General features: G+C 37.1%; 2 protein-coding genes and 1 long non-coding RNA gene across 5 annotated transcripts; all 3 read right to left on the reverse strand.

The window, feature by feature from the left end:
* Positions 1-2,733: 2,733 nt before the first annotated feature.
* On the reverse strand, positions 2,734-20,353 carry nubpl (nucleotide binding protein-like). The gene is made up of 11 exons (XM_055172897.2): positions 20,050-20,353; positions 6,961-7,099; positions 6,817-6,851; positions 6,126-6,216; positions 6,005-6,044; positions 5,143-5,233; positions 4,884-4,977; positions 4,377-4,462; positions 4,155-4,275; positions 3,663-3,745; positions 2,734-3,408 (listed from the first exon to the last, which is right to left on the reverse strand). The coding sequence occupies exons 1-11, from the start codon at positions 20,161-20,163 to the stop codon at positions 3,346-3,348; spliced, it is 957 nt and encodes a 318-aa protein (XP_055028872.2). The 5' UTR covers positions 20,164-20,353; the 3' UTR covers positions 2,734-3,345.
* Positions 7,236-11,849, reverse strand: LOC141365361 (uncharacterized). 3 transcript variants are annotated; one of them, XR_012370583.1, is made up of 11 exons: positions 11,148-11,849; positions 10,657-10,755; positions 10,512-10,567; positions 10,340-10,411; positions 10,133-10,213; positions 9,796-9,836; positions 9,563-9,645; positions 9,174-9,251; positions 8,940-9,003; positions 8,443-8,543; positions 7,236-8,134 (listed from the first exon to the last, which is right to left on the reverse strand). It is a non-coding gene; the product is annotated as an uncharacterized lncRNA (long non-coding RNA). The 3 variants fall into 3 exon arrangements; XR_012370584.1 differs by lacking the exon at positions 9,796-9,836; XR_012370582.1 differs by having other exon boundaries at positions 9,796-10,213.
* LOC141365360 (uncharacterized) lies at positions 11,853-18,086 on the reverse strand. Its single transcript, XM_073869665.1, has 2 exons — positions 12,621-18,086; positions 11,853-12,363 (listed from the first exon to the last, which is right to left on the reverse strand). The coding sequence occupies exon 1, from the start codon at positions 17,809-17,811 to the stop codon at positions 13,000-13,002; it is 4,812 nt and encodes a 1,603-aa protein (XP_073725766.1). The 5' UTR covers positions 17,812-18,086; the 3' UTR covers positions 11,853-12,363; positions 12,621-12,999.
* Positions 20,354-20,374: the final 21 nt, after the last annotated feature.

The following is a 20,374-nucleotide window of genomic DNA, read 5'->3' on the forward strand; positions in this document are numbered from 1 at the left end:
CAGATACTGTACATTTTGTGTACCAATCAGATAAAGGTCCAATTACAGGTAATAATAATAACAATAATGATGTGAAATACTAATGATAAAACGTTTTAAAACGGTTAAAAATATATATTTTTAAAGTTAAACTGCCAAATTGCTATTAAATTATTGAAATATTTATTTAAAATCTTAGGGGGGTACAAGCAAATTATTTAATTCAGTGGGGTTTGGCTGACATGAAAACATTGGGTCTATTAGATGGAACTCATCAGAACTTAATATAAGAACTAATATTAAAATACTCCGTTTACACCAAATAGTCTGTGTTTAATAAAAACTTTATTCCAGTTTATCTTCTTAACAGTCTTTGCTCATGAATCAAAGATGACACAGAAATAAAGATGCCCTCTGTCCTCTTGGGCTGTACAGCAACCCCATTTAATAATTGATTTTTTCTATAGCCTCAGGATGTAGAAGATATGAGCACTAAGCCTTATTTACCACATGGGGCAAAGTCTGCATTTACAATGCCACTGAATCTGATAACACTAGAATGAGACTGGGACGTGTTTTAAAAACCCTCTGTTTGCAGAGGTAATTACCTGAAACATGTTTAATCTTGCACTAAATTATATCTGAATAAGAGATTTATCTTTTACAAAAAAGTCCACCACATACAGGTGCTTTCTATTGGCCAACATCATAAAACATGTTAAGTAATGAACAGAAATTGTCTATTTTACCTCAATGTAGTATCTAGTCTAATCGTGTACCAAGTACTTTTGAAAACTTTAAATGCAGCATGGTTTTTAAACCAAAATATTTTTAGCAAAACAAGAAACTTTTTTGGAAAAAAACTAATTAAGACTAGCATAATCTGGTAGCTGGTTTTAGTTGGTTTAAGTTGGTCCTCCCAGCCTGGCAAAGCTGGTGGGTCAGCTGGTCTTCCAGCCTGACCAGCTAAGTTCAGCTAGACCAGCTTAAAAGGTGACCAAAACACAGACCAGCTTAAAGAGTGACCAAAACACAGCTAGACCAGCTTGCTACACCAGCAATACCAGCTAAAACCAGGCTGGGAGACCAGCTAAAACCAGCTCACAAGCTTATGCTGGTCTTAGCTAGATTTTTAATAAAAAACCTAATCACAAGCACTGCATAATATTAATAAAATAAATATAAAATAATACTTACTTCACAAATTACTCCACAGATGCAGTTGAACGCAAAGCATGGTTGGAACTGAAAATCCTTTACCCAGATAGTTGTCAACAAAAATAATTTATGTTGTCAAAACATCAAATGAATCCGTTAACTTAATCTTTACTAATTTTTACAGATTTAAGTAGGTTGAACACAATAAAATTAGGTTAACTTAATTAAGTGACTATTTTGTGTAAACATTGTGTTATTAACTTTTTTTAAATAAGTAAATTAGACCCAAAATGTGTTTATTTTTATTTAATAATTTTATTATTAACCTTGCTGTAAACCACAATGTATTGTTTTAAATACTACTTGATGACTGTTTTATTGTTATATCGAATGCTGTCCACTGGTTGGCGTCACTTTCATTTAGGCAGAGAAAGCAACAAAATATATTTTATTTACTTGATTATTTATTTATTTTTTAAAGCAAACAACGTTTAACTTTCTCTTATGTGCTCAGGTAAAAGTAACTGAATATTCTTACACTATAGTGTACAACAGTAGTATTACAACAAAGAAGTCAGTACTTAACATTTAAACACAACAACGTACCTATAACAAAAAACAAATTCTAAACAAATATTTGTTTTTGAAAATGTTCACTGCACTTAAAAAGCTTATAGTGTTAAAGGGACATTCCACTACTTTTTAAAATATGCTCATTTTCCAGCTCCCCTAGAGATATCGAAACTCTTTGGTTATTTTTAGACGCAATGCTAATGGTCTAATCAGATTCCATGGATTGTGCTAAACTATGCTAAAAGTGCTAGCGCCAGACACGGAGATCAGCTGAATGGATTCCAGAAGGGTAAGAATCAAATGTTTAACCCTAAGGGAGCTGGAAAATGAGCATATTTTCAGAAAAGTGGAGTGTCCCTTTAAGTAGATTTAACCAATCAGAGACTTTTTTGATAACATAAGGGACTCAAACATAGATTGTAAAAAACAGGACTCGACATAGCGATCTGTAAACTTCCAGATAAGACTGAATACAGTGTGCCTGTGCATTCTCTATCTTTTTCAATACGTGCACTTCATCTTTGCACAGTGCGTCGTGAATGTGTTAGCATTTAGCCTAGCCACATTCATTCCTTAGGATCCAAACAGGGAATGGGCTAGGCTAAATGCTAACACATTCACAACACGCTGTGCAAGGATTAAGTGCATGCATTAAATAAAGATAGGTATGTATTAATTTGTCTAAGTTGAGGTAAGAACATAATAAAATATAAAAAAACGGTGGTGTTTTTCTTTAACTAAATAAAGTTTTTACAAAAAATGATTTCATTCATGTTCAATTAGTTCAGTTTGATCAACACAATCTAGTTGAATTAGATTACACTAATTTACTTGTTATAGAAATTTTCCATTGGATAACATTGAGCTTGGATAACTTTTTGAATTTAAATTTTCTCTAACTTTGCATTATTGAGTTTTGCACCTGTGTCTGATTTGCAGATTGTTTCTCAGTCATCTTTATGATTTGACTCTTTTTTTGTCGCTGTCCAGAGTGCTGAAATGCCTAAGGCAAACAAATTTGAAGAACTTAAAAATACATTTTTATTAAACATTAACCAATTTAATAAAATTATCATTAAAACTATTGCTTATATATTTGTTACACTTTGCATGAAACAATTAGTTCACATCATAGTGCACAATTGATAACAGAAAGGTGACCAGTGTCAGCAGGTGACATTTCTAATGACTGCTATGAGACAATTTTGCGAGGCGTAGCAACAGAGCATTTAAACCTTTGTGAAACTTCACTAAACGGGACACATCTTCTTTTTGTGGTGCAATTCATTTAGGCTAAACAACTTCATTCTGTTTTAGTGGGTGAGAATTTGCTGCTCTCCATAGTTTAGTGCACTAAACGGGTAGTTCAGTCACATGCTGTTTATTTCTTAAACAGCTAAATCCATGTGATCCTTATGAATGAACTCAAAATTATTTTATAACATGGTTTTAATAACACAAACTGCATGTTGATACATACAATTATAACATGAAGAGCATGTTGATTCAAATATAGAACATAAATACATTCCTGTACTGTATTGTAATATGCATATGAACAGCTTACGTACTGATTTGAAAATGATTTGGAACTGAATACTGATCATTTCAAACTACATTTAATCTGGAGGTCATTCATCTTGAAAGCTCCGCCAGTCGTCGGATCACTGCTGCTGCGACGTTTCTGTAAGCCAGAGCCTGCAAAGTCAAGCATAAAAATCTCACTGAACTTACATTTCAAAATGTCTCAGTAAACTCCCACGTTCACACTTTTGCTTTAACAGCAAACTGTACTTAAGCTGGGAATGGACTGGAAACCTTATGATTTACTTTCTTCCAGCATGATGTGCAAATCTTTAAAGATCTGTGACACCTTATAAATGTTTTTTTTACCATTTACATACCTACCCATGATGGAAAAGAATGAAAGGCAAGACAGAAGGTTCACTTACCTCTGGGCTATCTGGGGAAGACACCACCACAGGTTGTCCCTTGTCTGATGTCTCTCTAATGTTGAGATGAAGAGGAATGTCTCCTGCAGCAAGAATAAATTACAACAGTGACTTCAAAAAGACCAATAAAGATAAATCAGATCTGGATACACACATTTTTCAGAGCGGTTTTCAGGACAGCTTTTAGATTATTTCAGGATAAGCTTTAGTTGTATTAGGACAACAAACATGCCTTGCAAAAACATTACTGGTGTGCATCTATATATAAAACAATGGCACTGATATATTTTAAGATATATCAGTAAAAGATGTTTTCAGTTAAGACAGCTCAAACGTGCATTTTAGTCTGGGACTAGGCTTAAGCCCTGTTCCCTAATTGTTTTACAATTTTGCTCAATTTCACACTTATTTGCCTCAAAAGTCAAATGTATGCTACAACTATCATTCACTGTAAAGTTTATTGAAGGGATACCAGTGTTAGAATGACCTTACCAAGCATCTCAACTTTGAGAGTTTGAGCCAGCTTTTTAGCCCCATCTGAGCCAAAAATATGTGTTTGATGGTTGCATTTGGGGCACTGGAAAACACTCATATTTTGAACCAGGCCCAATACCTAAAATTAGCACAAAAATGTAAAAAAAATACATAAATCAACTAGATGTATGTTCAAATCCTGTTTTGTAAGATTAAAAGGACAAATTTCAAATTATTTACCGGAACGTTAACTTTTCTGAACATCTCGGCACCTCTACGTGCATCGAGCAAAGCGATGTCTTGAGGAGTGGAGACTATTACTGCACCTGAAAAAATAAAAACAAGCAATTTCACACATACTGTGTTGGAGAGTTCGTCCTCTGGATAATAAACTTGTTAGGAACTATGAGGCGGTTTCCTGGACAGGGCTTATCCTAGTCCCAGACTAAAATGCATGTTTGAGCTGTTTTAATTTAAAAACACCTTGTCCTGTTTAATTTGAACATGTTTCGTTGACACAGATTTCATTTAAGATGCACACCTGTTGTGGTTTTTGTAAGGTATGTTTGTAAAAACGTCTTAAATTACCTAATATTAATAAGGCCTAGTCCTGGATTAACCTAAACCCTGTCCGGGAAACCGCCCTTATGTATCCATGTATGTTTAATCAACAAAAAGCATTCTTATTTAAGATCATGTAATATGTCTCCTGTTTGGAATAAATTAACCTTAAGTTTCATGTTTTACCTGCTATTGGTATATTTTGAGTAATAGACAGTTGGACATCTCCAGTTCCTGGTGGCATATCAATCACAAGGTAATCTAGATGTCCCCAATCTACCTACATGGAAAAAGTTGTAATGTAATGTATTCAATATAATATAAACAACATATATAAGGAAACTGGACTCTCTTTAAAAGATTTATTTGTGCAAGATGAGGACAACAAATATATTTTGGTCAAAATCCAATTAATACCAAAAAAAATTTAATCCAAACCACACACCTGCCTAAGGAGCTTCTCAATCGCTGACATCACCATCAGACCCCTCCATATAATAGGTGCAACTTCTTCAACCAGAAAGCCCATTGACATACTGTAGAGGACAGGGCAGGCAAAAAATAATGCAGAACAAGACAAATTAAGCTAAAGGTGCTACACCAAAGTCATTTGCATAAGTTAATACAACAATATAATACAACAAGTTGTTTATGATAATAGAGGTGAGAATAAATGTTTGAAAGTTAAATGTAAGTGAATTATTATTTAAAAGAAAAAAACAGAAGTAATGGTTATACATTTGATTAACTGAAAATATATTTTTTTAACAATTTACCATTATCAATTAACATGTGACTCTGGACCACAAAACCAGTCATAAGTAGCATAGATATATTTGTAGCAATAGCCAACATTACATTGTATCGGTCCAAATTGTTTATTGTTAATTGCCAAAAATCATTAGGATATAAAGTAAAGATCATGTTCTATGAAGATATTTAGTAACTTTCCTACTGTAAATATATCGAAAATGTATTTATCATTAGTAATATGTGTTGCTAAGGACTTCATTTGGACAACTTTAAAGGCAATTTTCTCAATAATTGTATTTTTTGCACCCTCAGATTCCAGATTTTTAAATAGTTCTATCTCGGCCAAACATTGTCATACCTAACAAATCATACATCAATGGAAAGCTTATTTATTCAGCTTAATAAATCTCAATTTAAAAAAACAAACATTGACCATTATGACTGGGTTTGTGGTCCAGGGTCACATATTACCATTAACCACGTTAGTTGGTTGTATGACCATTTCATGATAAAATTGCACTACAACTATAACTCTTCCATGTAGGCATACTTACCAAGGAATTCCAAAATTCACAAGTGGTCTTATTAAGTTGTCTGAAAATAAGGATTTTGCATTATCGAACATGCTATATATTATCATTTAAAAGCAAACGTTGAGAATACTCAAACACTTACTGTCTGTTAATTCAGGGTTTCCTTTCAGGTTCATTAACTTTGGAATTGATGGTCCATAGACATCAGCATCTAAAAGCCCCACTGATTTACTCTACTTGACAGTAAACAGTGGTGAGGCAGACAGCCAAGCAGAAAGCAATAATTCAATTAAAGGCAAATCTGTACATATGTGATTCAATTCATGATGTAAATGAAGTGATTAAAGGGGCCGTGAACTGAGAATTTAAATTCTGCTTGATCTTTTAACAGTTAAGAGGTCTTTAAAAATATTCTGCACGTTTCAAAAAGTAACACTTCCTTGTTATTTCGAAAACAGCTTTCATTTAAACCAAAGACAGAATACGAATCTTTTTGAAAAGTGTGTGACTATTACATCATAGTAATGCGAAAGACCATAATCATAATAATTACAACGTGCAATTGCGTACATGCACAGACGGGACATTGAAACTTTTTACATATGCAACACTGCTACCCACAAATAGCAGTGGGTCGTTACTTACAAGTATTCCAAGCAGCACACCCAAAAGAGGCTCAAAAACCGGGCATAAGAAATCCTAGTAGTTAATAATTATTTATTATGATTTTTAGGTAAAAACATTCTAATGCTATTAGTCAACCACAAAGAACAGTGCAAAATTTTAAGAAAAAAGCCAATTCATGACCCCTTTAAGACTGGGATGTCTGTTACCTGATCATTAGCCATAAGTCCAAGAGCAAGATTGACTGTGAAGAAATTAAAGCATCTCAGATGAACATTTTTTATTTAAAAAAAAGTAAGCGCAAACATATTAGAGATCTTAAACAGGATCTGGGGAACCAAAAGAAAATAGACCTGCTGTTGTGGACTTTCCCACCCCTCCTTTTCCTGATGCAACAACAATGACCTCTTTGACTCCAGCTATGGGCTTCAGTTTTGGCAAACCTCGTGCCATGAGATGCCTCTGTCTCTCCTGTAAACCTGCACCTGAAGTCTAACAGAATAAGTATGGGTTATTACTTAAACTATGTAATAACAAATAAACTATACATAATATTAATGATTATGATCTTTATATAATTATTAAAATAGTGTTTCTCTATGCAACACTTAGATATTAATGATACTGACAACCCAGCAAACATTTGGACGTGTGATGACCGTTGAAAAGACGTCCGTTCGTCACGTCCCGTCATGGTTGAAAAATAGTTCCAAAATGAAAATCCAACCGACGTCTTTGACGTCATCTGACCGTGAATCACACGTCTTTTCTGCACGGTCCGTGCACGTCTAAAAATGTCGTCTTCTGGACGGTAATATGAGTCTCTGCTTAATTCAGGCGTTATACTCACTTAAACGTGCATATAAAACAGGCTAGTTTGTACAATTGTAATAGGCAATTATTAAGGTTCTTAAAATACACAAATTCAGTCCAGTCAAACCTGAACGTCTTTATAACGTTGTAATCACGTGTATTTCACAAACACATTAAAGAACACATTATTTGTGGACATAAGCAAAAAAAGAAGCATGTTCCGATTCAGCACTTTTTATTTTTTTTAAACCGTTTAACTATAATAACCATTTCAAAATACTTTACTATATAAAAGGATAGTTCACCCAAAAATGATTATTTAGTAATTTACTCTCTCTTATGTTTCAAACCTGTATACTTTTCTATGTTCTGCAGAACACAAAGATATTTGAAAGAATAGAAAGCAGAAAGCAGATCTCACAACCCATTACTACAATTGTAAAAAAAATTATCGACAGTTAGCTTGGTTACAAACATTTTTCAATCTTTGTGTTCAGCAGAAAATAGAAATGTATACATGTTTGAAACATGTGGGTAAGAAAATTATAACAATTTTCATTTTTTTGTGAACTCTCTCTTTTACACATTAGAGCTGTTTGGCTTATTTAGTGTATTCACAACCCCCAGCTCTTCCTGGAGCGTGCTTGAGGTGGTCTGCCATAGCTGCATCTATTTCCGAGTCGGTGGCATTTGGGCTCCACCTCTTCACAGCATCTGAGGGAAGAGAAGAATATGTTTCTTTTTAAAATAAATACAATTAAAATACAATACAAGATGTCCTGCATTAAATAAGTGTTAGATCAGTTGTGGGGGAAACAGCATTTGTCCCCTCCCTCTACAAAACCACTGTGGTGCCCTTGAGAAAGACCCTGAACTAGGTTTGTAATTGTCAAAAAATGAACAGGATATTTCTGATAAAGACAGGTGAGCTGTGATGTCCCCTAAATACATAAAGCATAGCAATAAAAATTACATCTATATACAAAAACAAGTTTTTTAGATCAACATATTCCCCAAATTACCTTGAATAACATAATACAAAGGTGTGCCTTTAAAAGCCTTCTTTTCCAGATGTCCACCACCACTCATATTGAACTTTGCCATAAGACAATTAGACATAATTCTGTGAAAGAAATGTCTGATTACTTCACCTTAGACAAATTACCTAAATGGTCAATAAATCACAATTAACAGTAATGTGCAACATAGCAATTGCATGCAATGTTCAAACATAAACTATGTTTTAACATTTCACAACTACTCATCTATCATGTAACAAGTGCTATAAACTATATCCTCATCCATAAGTTTTGATGACAAGTAATGGCTTACACTGAAATTATGTTTTGATTTCTTGTTTGACTGTTTGAGCCACTACGAACATTAAAACTTCTGACAAGTAATGTGTGACAGATTAAATCCTGAAATGAAGTAATATAAATAGCTGGGTTAATGGTGGTAATCAACATATATTCCTTAAATATTATGCAGGATTACACAATTCAAGAGAAATACATACCTGTTCATAACATTGTTCACGCAGTCTCTGACAGAATATACACCAACTCAGACAGTTGCTGGACCTACATGTGAAAACAATTGAAATAATGTTATAGAAAGATAGAAAGATAGATGGAAATATATATACATATTCTTTATGTCACAATTTACGCAGATCAACTTGTTATCAACATCTTTGATGTATTCATAATGTATTCATAATGCAAAATACACGTCATATAGCATTTCTTGCTTCTTGCATTTGAAGCTGAGGCCATAGGTGAAGAATCAGGTAGTCTCCATCCTGTTAGTTTTTCTTGTGTTACCTCACCTGGACAAATATAGTTACTTACATGGTAGTGTAATATTTTAACAGTATATATAAATAACTTCACAGTGTAATACTGCATTAGTTATGAAATTAGCTGTCTGTACTTTTAGGTCTTTGTGGTTGAGCAATGACAGACATTATAAGCTCTGTATTTGTAACTATTAACTCAGATTCAGAGAAATGTACATGTTTATCCTCTAAGCTGTGTTGTCACTAAAGTAAAATCTAGGGCTGCACGATAAATCACATGCGATATCATGCGCATCTCGTCAGTAAAGCCAGTTCCTTGATTAGTAGTAAATTGCCATCACCTGCTTTCAGATGGATGCTCTCTGGGATTGGCGTGCCCTCTGGTACTGGGGCGTCAATCCAGAATTTGGGATTGTAGAGAATACTACATAGACATTAAAAATAAAAGAAGTGAAAAATGAAAAGTTATTTAAGATAAGAAAGAACTCATTAATGAATAAATAACACCACAATTGTATGATTTTAAAAAATCCTCTTTAGGTGTATGACAATACACAAGAAAACAATACTATGCCTCTTTCAGGTGTCTGTAAGATGGCTGTTCATTATGTAACCCTGCGAAACAAATTACACCTTGCATGTAATTTCATTAAGTACAATAAACATACACATGCACAATGTATTTAAAAAAAAACAGTAGTGTAAAATATTAAAATAAATCATTTTTTATATCAAAGTTTTTGGATATTATGTTGACATTCAGGCAAAACCCTGACTCATGGAATAAATTTTTACCTAAAAATGAGAATGACATTATAAAGGCAAAAGTGTATGCAGTTAGGAGCAAAGCAACGTGTTTGTATAGTGTGGGAATGCACCAAAAAAATAACAAAAGTATCAGTAGCACGTACGTCTCATAGTGTCACAGCTTATTCTAGGGTATAGATCAATCACACCATCTTGATACCGATGTTTACTGTCATGAAGTGTGCCTGTGTAAACAAAATACACCAAAACAATTTATATACATTTTTGAGTTTCATATCAAAATATATAAAAGTCCTTTATGAAAAAATCATGCTTTTTCGTAGTATTAAGCAAAGAAGTCAAAAACTTACAACTTAATGTAGGGTAGACAAAGTCAGGGGTCGGGCACGTCTCATCCAAGTGTGTTTGACACAAAACTTGATCTTTAGCACAAACAAGGACATATGACACATTAGAACATTAACAAATGTGTAGACTGTTTAAGCCATATCTACAAAAATTCATATCTACAGTTTTCCATACCTTTTTTTTATTGTTTGTAGAATGTGCATCTTCATTTGGTTTGTGTTGATCTTCAACTGTAAATAAAACGAAATTGTAATTAATTATATTAACTCCACAATAACAACTCCAATTTGTTAATGTATTTTCAAACTGAGGCATTTACCTGACTTGGGTTTTGGGTGGTTATATTTTGGAGGGTCTGTGTAGGACACAGTACCTTTAACAGCTTGTTTATTTTTATTTGGATGAGGTTCTGCTTTTCCTTTGTACAAAACAAAAGCAAAGGAAGTTAATCAAACAAACACTTATGCTCAACTTTTAATGCAAAACAGTATTTAATATTTTGCATGTGCAATGTTTAGGCAATCAAATCATTGTAATTCCATTAATGCCAAATAACTTTTATTTTTCAGATAATTTACTTTCTGAAAGAGACTTTCAAGAGGCTATATTAATAAGTTACAGTAATAACTTTGACTGTATCCTTAAACATACTTTATACCATGTATAACTTCAAAGTACGTTAGCTTTTAGCCTTCTAGCTAATTTTTGCCATACTCATTGTGAACAATTCTGGCAACGTTTATTTCGGAGCCTTCGTGTCAAACAAGTAAAACGTATGCACGTTAATCAAATAATACACAATGTACTTACCCAACAGTAGATTTTGCATAATATATAGACAAAACTCCCTCGTAACCGCTCCTCCTGTTTGAATGTGAACTTCCGGAAGAACGCGTGACGTTATCTCGCGAGATAATCTGTCCTATCGCGGGATTTTGTAATATATTTCTTAATATAATATTGGAAGCAGAGTTTTTGAAATTACATCCAACTCAGACCTAAATGGTGACCGGATATGTATCTGTTTTACATTTATATGCATACATTCAATAATAAAACAGGTTGAAATAATGACTAAAATGCAGTGTGGCTTTGCAATCACACTGGGCACTTTGTGATTATAATTTATTTAAACAAGATAAAGTTAATATATTTACTTTGTATACAAATCGTGTATTTCATAAAGATTATTATGTTTTTTTCATACGAGTCTAGACGTGTAAAAGACGTGAGTGGACGTCTATTCATAACCTCTTAAAAACTACGTTGTTCACTTAAATTAATTATTGCAGTATTAACCAAGGTGTACGCACAGCATTTGCATATTTCACAAGGACTACATAAATGCATTTTAGGACATGTTGTGCATTTGTGCCGTCCAGCAGCGACTAATTTTGGACGGGGAGACAACGTTGATTTCGGACCAATAGTACACCATTTGTGGCGTCCTGCCGCGACCTCTTTTGGCCAGGGAGACGACGTTGCCGTCCGACCAATGTTTGCTGGGAAGAAGCATATATGTTTGCAAGGAACTGAAATGCACTAGTTACTATTACGATGCCAATCACCTCAGAGGATCTTTTAATCACAATTAACGTCCAGGACCCAAGGAATAAATGAAGAGCAAGAGACTTTGTTCAATGAACTGAATTTCTATTAAATAATCAAATAGAAATTGTAACAATAATTAAACACTCATAACAATGCAATTACTCAAATAAATATACAAATAAAGAACGTAGGCCTACATAAATAAATTGTTAAATACAGCAGTTGAAGTAGTGAAGGTAAATAATACAGATAATTGCAGTTGTGACGATGTATCAACACAGAATTAAATTCTTAAGTAAAGTTATTAACAGTCCCAAATGTCCGAATGTCTTATCTGATATAAGAGGTAGTGATCCGTTGTCGTTGGTTCGTTGATGTCTTCTCACGTGGCGATGAAGGATGACACACGTGTCCAGTTGATGTACACGTGCACCTATGTGAAGTTATGTATGTGTTTGTGTGTGTGTGTGTGGTTCTACAATAAAACAAATAAATACAATTACCATGATAATCTTCGCAAACGTTAGAAATGTGCATTCAGTGCTAACCGTTTAGCATAAATAATCGCTACATCATCACAGGTAGAAACGTAATGATGGCATTTACTTTGATAATCTACAAATATGCTTATATATTATATGACAACCAACTTAACATTTAGTTATTGTGATATACAGTGATTATCACTCATTTGAAACATATGACAATAAATATAAACACATTTCAACTTACGATCGTCAATGACGCACACTTATAACCATCACGGAGAAACATCAAACAAATGACTGGTCAATCACACCCATCCGCTGTCATTCGGTAGATCATCACAGACTCTGGCTCTTTATGGGACGATTAAACGTGTTGCATAGATTTCTGCAAGATTAATACGCTCCGTTTCTATAAAAGTTACGGAGACGGCAAACTTTGCGGTCTGCCATTGCAATATAAAGCCACTTCTCCTCCTGCTCTCGCGCAGTCTCAGTTTAAACCACACCCCGTGTCAATGCCAGACTGACCTCAGTACAGCCTTATCATTAAAGAAGGATATCTGAACAGAGTCTTTTTTACAGCCGCCCCCAAATTTGTGGTAACAAATTTGCCAGTATTAAGTTTATTGTGAGTCATCAGTGTCTGGAGGTAAGGCGGGTAGTCTTATTAATCGTGCAATAGGTCGGGTGTAAGTATGGTCTTTCACTTTAATTGAAGCACTTCTGACTCTACCATCAGAACCAGGAATGACAGATGTAACAGTGCCTACTCTCCAGAGGGCTCTTGGCATTTGTTCATCAGCAATGAGAACGACAGTTCCAACTGTAATATTTTCTTTGTCTTGGTTCCATTTCTGACGTGCTTGTAAAGTAGGCAGGAAATCATGAATAAAATGCTTCCAGAAGTGGTCACTTAGTATCTGACTGTGTCTCCATCTTTTTCGACTGAGAAGATCAGAATCAGGGTAAACTACCTGTGGCAGTGAAGAATCTGGCCGCCCCATGAGTAAAGAATTTGGGGTCACAGGATCTGGGTCACCTACATCACTGGAGACATAACCCAAAGGTCTTGAGTTTAAAATACTTTCAACCTCAAGCAAGATGGTTCTTAGGACTTCTTCTGTGACAACTTGAGCTCCAAGTGTTGTCCTTAGTGATGTTTTCACTGACCTTACTTCTCTTTCCCATGAGCCGCCAAAGTGTGGTGCGCTGGGTGGATTGAAGCGGAACCTGATCTGTTCTTTGGCTAGCTGGTCTTTGATAGTAGGCTGAATTTGGTGAAAAGTCTCTTCCAGCTCGGTATGTCCTCCTTTAAAATTTGTTCCCTGGTCTGAGAGAAGCTCATAAGGCTTCCCTCTACGGGCGATAAAACGCCTAAGAGACATCAAAAATGAGTCAGTGTCCATGTGATCGAGTAAGTCAAGGTGTACTGCTCGGGTCGTCAAACATTTATATATAATGCCCCATCTTTTCTCCGTACGGCGCCCTATTTTGATGACTAAGGGCCCGAAACAATCCACTCCTGTGGAATAGAAAGGGGGTCGAAACAATCTGAGACTTGATGGAGGGAGGTCTGCCATTCTAGGAACTGCTGCTTTCCCTCGCCACTTGTTACACTCAAAACATTCATGTTGGTACTTCTTAATCGCCTCTCTTCCGCGTAGGATCCAGAACTTTCGTCGTAATTCTGCATATACACGGCCAGCCCCTGGATGGTGCAATTTGTTGTCATAGTGCTTAATGAGGAGCTTTGAGACTGGGTGACTTGGAGACAGGACTATAGGATGCAAAAATTCATCGTTTAGACTGTCACATCTACGAAGCCTTCCTCCTACTCTAATCAATGCAGAGTTGTTGTCATATTCGGGAGTGAGTTTCATTAATCTGCTGCGATTAGGCACATTCTTCCCTTCCTTAAGCAAAGCATACTCTTCAGGGAAGTCTTGCATCTGACAGTGTCTCAAAACAGTTAATTCTGCCTCACTAAAGTCATCTGCATCAGGCGGTCCTTTATTGGCGGCCGCCCCATTCAGGGACTGCACTGTGGCTTCCAGAAGTTCTTGATAACTTTGAAATTGGAGGGCATCTGGTATTACAGTTCCTTTAGTCTCATTCACTACCCCACAAAATGCAGATTTCTTAAGCTCTTGAATGTCTTCAGTGTTTAGGCATTCTGGTGTCTTTGGCCAGTAAGAACTAGGATACAGCAAAAAGTCTGGACCTTTGTTCCAAGAAGTATTTCCAGCCAACTGATCCAATGTTAGACCTCTTGTTATGTCATCAGCAGGATTAGATGATGAGTTAACATAACGCCATGTTTTGGGGTCAGACAGCTCTTGAATTTCAGTAATTCGGACTCCCACAAATACTTTGTACCGGCAAGAGTCAGATTGGAGCCAGGCAAGAACTGTGGTTGAATCAGTCCAGAACACACAGTTGTGAATTTCCAAAGTCAGCTCTTTTTGCAACACCGAACCTAGCTGTGCTCCTGTCAATGCTGCACAGAGCTCCAATCGTGCTATGGAGAGCTGCTTCTTGGGTGCAACTCTGGATCTTGCAGCTAGGAAGGATACCTGAATATTGCTCTGATCATCTTCTGTTGTCAGATACGCCACTGAGCCATATGCCTTTTCAGACGCATCACAGAATATGTGTAGGTTGCGACATTTAACAGTGGAATGAAGGCATGAACTATAGCATCTGGGCTGTGATATCTTGGCTAGTGCAGGCAGTTCACTTTCCCACTGACGCCATGCATCCAGTAAATGAGCAGGAAGGCAAGGGTCATCCCAACTTCGTTTTTTATCCCACAACATTTGGACAATGATCTTAGCCCTTGTGGTATAGGGGATAAGAAACCCAAGGGGATCATACTGTTTTGCCAGAGTACGGTAGATTGTCCGCATTGTGATTTCACCATCTTCACCTTGGTGGGGCTTATATGCTAACGTATCCAATTTGCATTGCCATAGTAGGCCAAGGGTCCTTTCTTGAGGATTGTCTGTCCCTTGACTAAGCCAGATCTCACTGCTATCTGATCTTAGCTCAGCTGGAAGGTGTTGAATAACTGTAGGGACATTGCTTGCCCACTGCCTCAGCTCAAATCCACCCTTTGATAGATGATCCTGCAATCGGTGAACTAGTTTCTCAGCCTGTTCTTCAGTTGGCACACTTTGTAAACAGTTGTCTACATAGAATCCACGCTCCACTGTTTTTCTCACCTCATCTGTAGGCTCAAGGTAATTCTTTACGTGTGACTGAAGGGCAAATGTAGCACAGCAGGGGCTACAAGTGGTCCCAAACGGAAGAACCTCCCATTGATAGACTGTGGCAGGTTCCATTGTTTTTCCATTGCGCCACAAGAATCTGAGGTATGGTTTGTCTTCATCAAGGAGGCGGACTTGATGAAACATTCCGCGTATATCACTGCAGATCGCTACAGGGTGTTCCCTGAAGCGCAGTAGAACTCCCAACAAACTTGCTCCTAGAGTAGGCCCGGGCATGAGGTGCTCATTTAGAGACTGGCCTTGGAACTCAAAGGAACAATTAAACACAATGCGGTCTTTGCCGTTATGATTAACCATATGATGTGGTATGTACCACGAATGAAGACTCAGGTCACACTGGTTTGTAGTGAGCGGGGTAATATAGCCTGCCTGTATTAGCTTCTGAATCTCAGCGTTGTAACTTATTGCCCTCTGAGGCTCCCTCATTAGGCGTCTTTCTGTGCTGTGGAGGAGGGCTAACACAGCTTCCTTTGGTGCATTCAATGGTGGGAGAGATTCCTTCCATAGTAGTGGAGTAGCGTATCTTTGGACCCCTTCTATATCCATCCTGATTGTCTTCTCTTGCAAGATACGAATTGCTTCTGTGTCTTGTCGTGAACGAGTGACAACCTTCTCAGACTGATAAGGTACAATGTCCAGTTTCCAAAGCCTTTCAACTTGATTAAAAAGTTCAGTCTCTGGAGATGAGCAAGATACAAAAAGACATTCCTGTGGCTGCAACACAGACTGAAGGAATCTTGATGGACCCTGTAATGTCCACCCAAGACGTGTATGTACAGCTGCTGGCCCACCTGGCGGGCCTAATCTCACAGGTTCTATAGGTGTAATCAGATGAGGATAGTCCGAGCCAATGAGCACCAATGGTTGGGCTTGAGTGATATCAGGCAGAGGCAAATTTCTTAAGTGGTGGTACTTTTCTTGTAAGTAAGTGATGGGATATGTGTGTTGAACAAGACCCAGCTCTTTAGCAGTAAATGCTCCATGAATTTGAAATGCTCTGTCAGGTAATGAGACTGGCGATATAGAAAATGACACTGAATGTCCTTGTATGGTATGGACTTCCTGTCTGACAGTACGAAGGGCTAAGTCTTCAGGTTTTCCTTGCAGACCTAAACGTTGAGCAGCATCATGCAGCAGAATTGTCCGTTCGGAGCCGTCATCCAGCACTGCATAGGTCTCTAGTGATTTATCACCATTCCAAAGTACAACCCGACTTAATTTGAGCAATACCTGTCTACCACTTGTAGGCCGATCCAAGTATAAAGTCTGGGAAGTGGAAGTGAGTGGGATTGTGTTCCCTTCTGACTCTTTACTTCTGTCCTTCCATTTTGAATCAGAGCTGGCATTTACATCATGAAGAACCTCAAGATGTCTCCTTTCACACTTTTTGCATTTTGCTTTCAAAGTACACTTTGAGGAATGATGACCTCTGCCACATCTCCAGCATCTGTTACCAGTCTTGATCCAGTTCTCAATTTGCTCTTTTGTCAACAGCTTAAAGTTAGAACACTGATTCATATAGTGCTGAATAGAATCGCAGAATGGGCAGTACTTTTTAGGCTTTTCTGGTTTCTTATCTGTAGACACTGATGTCGTTTTCACATTTTCGATGGACAAACATGTCTGTTCTCCTCCATGCAGGACAGTGGTCTGTTTTCGTTGCATGAATCCAACCCTTTTGTCTTTGCGGAAAGCTTGCTTGTCAGGTTCATGGTATGTGCCATACTGCGTTCCTTCCACCTGCACACGGACCTCATATTCAAGCCAATCTGCCAAATCAATCAGAGTAGGAACGGGATTCTGAAGGGGATTAACAAATCTCTTGAAGTTGGCTCTTAGGTCATAAGGTAACTTAGCTAAGAGGCGAGATACATGTGAACCACACTTTAGCTCCGTCCAGCCTGGGCTTCCTAACTGATTCAACATCCCGACTAATGCTCTGACTCTGAGGGCGAAGGCTTTGAAAGCTTTGACATCACCACTTTTTATATTGGGTCCATCCATCAATTGGCTAATCCGTTGCAACGCTAACTGATGTGGCTGCCCATACATGTCAGTAAGTGCTTTCATAGTGTCACTAAAGGGATAACGACTATGACTGTAAGAATCAGCAACAAGTAGAGCATCCTCTAACTTAAGATGGTCCATTAAGATTTGAAACTTGAAAGATTCAGTAGCGTTATTAGGCAGTACATTGTCTAAAGCAATCTTAAGTCTGGTGAATTCACGCGGGTCATCATGAACAAAGTCAGGGATAGTAGGAGTGGGCCCACGGTACTGCACTGGTGAAAGGAACAAGCCACGATCAAGACCACGTTCTTCCAAAGGAGGAAATGATGCATCAGATAAGTGAAACCGTTCATTGTCACAATAGCTCTCATGTCTCCTATTATGCTGAAAGTAAGGTCTTGAATCGAATAATGAAGTCCTCTTCTAAGTGCGCCCTCTGTCGCCACTGTATTGATCATAAGTATCATTAGCAGATTGGAATTCTGAATATTGATGAACAACCTTAGCATTATTTAGAGAATGTTGAGAATCCCATGAAGGGTAGGATGATGGATTGGGCCGCTGCAACTTTGGATTATCAGACTGACACCAATGACGATCATATTGAGATTGTCTCGATTCGTGAACATTAGCAGCATGATTGGGTAAGTATTGCGACGAGTCATTATCACACTGAGGCGGTTCTGTATACTGAGGAGTTGACTGTCCTGAATGTGACTGACTACTGCTTAGTTTGCCCATTGTCTTTAAGCTGTGAGTAAGATCTGCTATGAGGTCTTGGTGGCCATCTCCACGTTTGTGTAAGGACTCATCTCTAGGGGGCAGCACTGGAGTATTTTCTGCTTGGCTTGGTTTTCGATCATCCTGTTGTGGAGCCAACATACTAGCAGCTATTGGTGTTGATGACACCCTATAGTCCATACCATGTGATGGAGATGAGACCTGCGGCGGAGCTAACCCAGGAGAAGTGGCAATTATGTCTGAAATGCGCTGAACATCTTGTCTGAGCTGCCTGCTTTCTTCTCTCATTTCACGAATACATGAGAGAACATCAGCATTTGTTACAACACTAACCTGCTCATCTGGAAATGTAAGGTGCCTTTGAGGATAGCTAACCTCATAATCCTGCAGATGCAAAGGCGGACGAATTACCCTGCGTGGCCTTACCACCTCTTGCTCTACTAACTTTTCCCTGGGTCTGGACGTCATAGCTGAAGCAGTTATAGCATCCGGCTCGAAGGACCATTTAATGTTTGCAAGGAACTGAAATGCACTAGTTACTATTACGATGCCAATCACCTCAGAGGATCTTTTAATCACAATTAACGTCCAGGACAAGGAATAAATGAAGAGCAAGAGACTTTGTTCAATGAACTGAATTTCTATTAAATAATCAAATAGAAATTGTAACAATAATTAAACACTCATAACAATGCAATTACTCAAATAAATATACAAATAAAGAACGTAGGCCTACATAAATAAATTGTTAAATACAGCAGTTGAAGTAGTGAAGGTAAATAATACAGATAATTGCAGTTGTGACGATGTATCAACACAGAATTAAATTCTTAAGTAAAGTTATTAACAGTCCCAAATGTCCGAATGTCTTATCTGATATAAGAGGTAGTGATCCGTTGTCGTTGGTTCGTTGATGTCTTCTCACGTGGCGATGAAGGATGACACACGTGTCCAGTTGATGTACACGTGCACCTATGTGAAGTTATGTATGTGTTTGTGTGTGTGTGTGTGGTTCTACAATAAAACAAATAAATACAATTACCATGATAATCTTCGCAAACGTTAGAAATGTGCATTCAGTGCTAACCGTTTAGCATAAATAATCGCTACATCATCACAGGTAGAAACGTAATGATGGCATTTACTTTGATAATCTACAAATATGCTTATATATTATATGACAACCAACTTAACATGAAGTTATTGTGATATACAGTGATTATCACTCATTTGAAACATATGACAGTAAATATAAAACACATTTCAACTTACGATCGTCAATGACACACACTAATAACAATCACAGAGAAATATCAAACAAATGACTGGTCAATCACACCCATCCACTGCCATTCGATAGCATCACAGACTCTGGCTCTTTATGGGACGATTAAATGTGTTGCATTGAGTTCTGCAAGATTAATATGCTCTGTTTCTATAAAAGTTACGGAGACGGCAAACTTTGCGGTCTGCCATTGCAATATAAAGCCACTTCTCCTCCTGCTCTCGCGCAGTCTCAGTTTAAACCACACCCCGTGTCAATGCCAGACTGACCTCAGTACAGCCTTATCATTAAAGAAGGATATCTGAACAGAGTCTTTTTTACATATATGTATTTGCATTGAATTTACTCACCTTAAAACGGACTTCATGTTTATTTCGGGCCGGTGAAAGACATCTGCAGATATTATCTGATGCAAATTTATATATTTGCAAATAATTTCTGTAGCTGTCGTATAATTTAACCATCTTCTAAATCTTTTAGACTTAACAAATACAAACAGCGGTGTGGTTTCCATATGATGCTTTAAAATTGTTAAGTGCTCATTCGACCCAATGAATTACAGTTTCTACAAAATAACACACAACAGAAGATAAATACAGTGCAATGTCACATGAGCGAGATAAACAATCGGTAATAATGCAAGTTGCGTCGCGGCCTGTTGTCGCTTTTTGATGA

Source organism: Misgurnus anguillicaudatus, chromosome 7, assembly GCF_027580225.2.
Source record: "Misgurnus anguillicaudatus chromosome 7, ASM2758022v2, whole genome shotgun sequence".
NCBI classification, from domain to species: domain Eukaryota; kingdom Metazoa; phylum Chordata; class Actinopteri; order Cypriniformes; family Cobitidae; genus Misgurnus; species Misgurnus anguillicaudatus.

Bases quoted from the DNA above. Each gene is read 5' to 3' on its own strand.
- LOC141365360 (XM_073869665.1), bottom strand. From the start codon at position 17,811: ATGGACCATCTTAAGTTAGAGGATGCTCTACTTGTTGCTGATTCTTAC.
- nubpl (XM_055172897.2), bottom strand. From the start codon at position 20,163: ATGGTTAAATTATACGACAGCTACAGAAATTATTTGCAAATATATAAA. The intron at 4,978-5,142 runs GTGTGTGGTTTG...TTTTCCATGTAG, and splicing joins TTGAGAAGCTCCTTAGGCAG to GTAGATTGGGGACATCTAGA. The intron at 3,409-3,662 runs GTAAGTGAACCT...TTGACTTTGCAG, and splicing joins CTTCCCCAGATAGCCCAGAG to GCTCTGGCTTACAGAAACGT.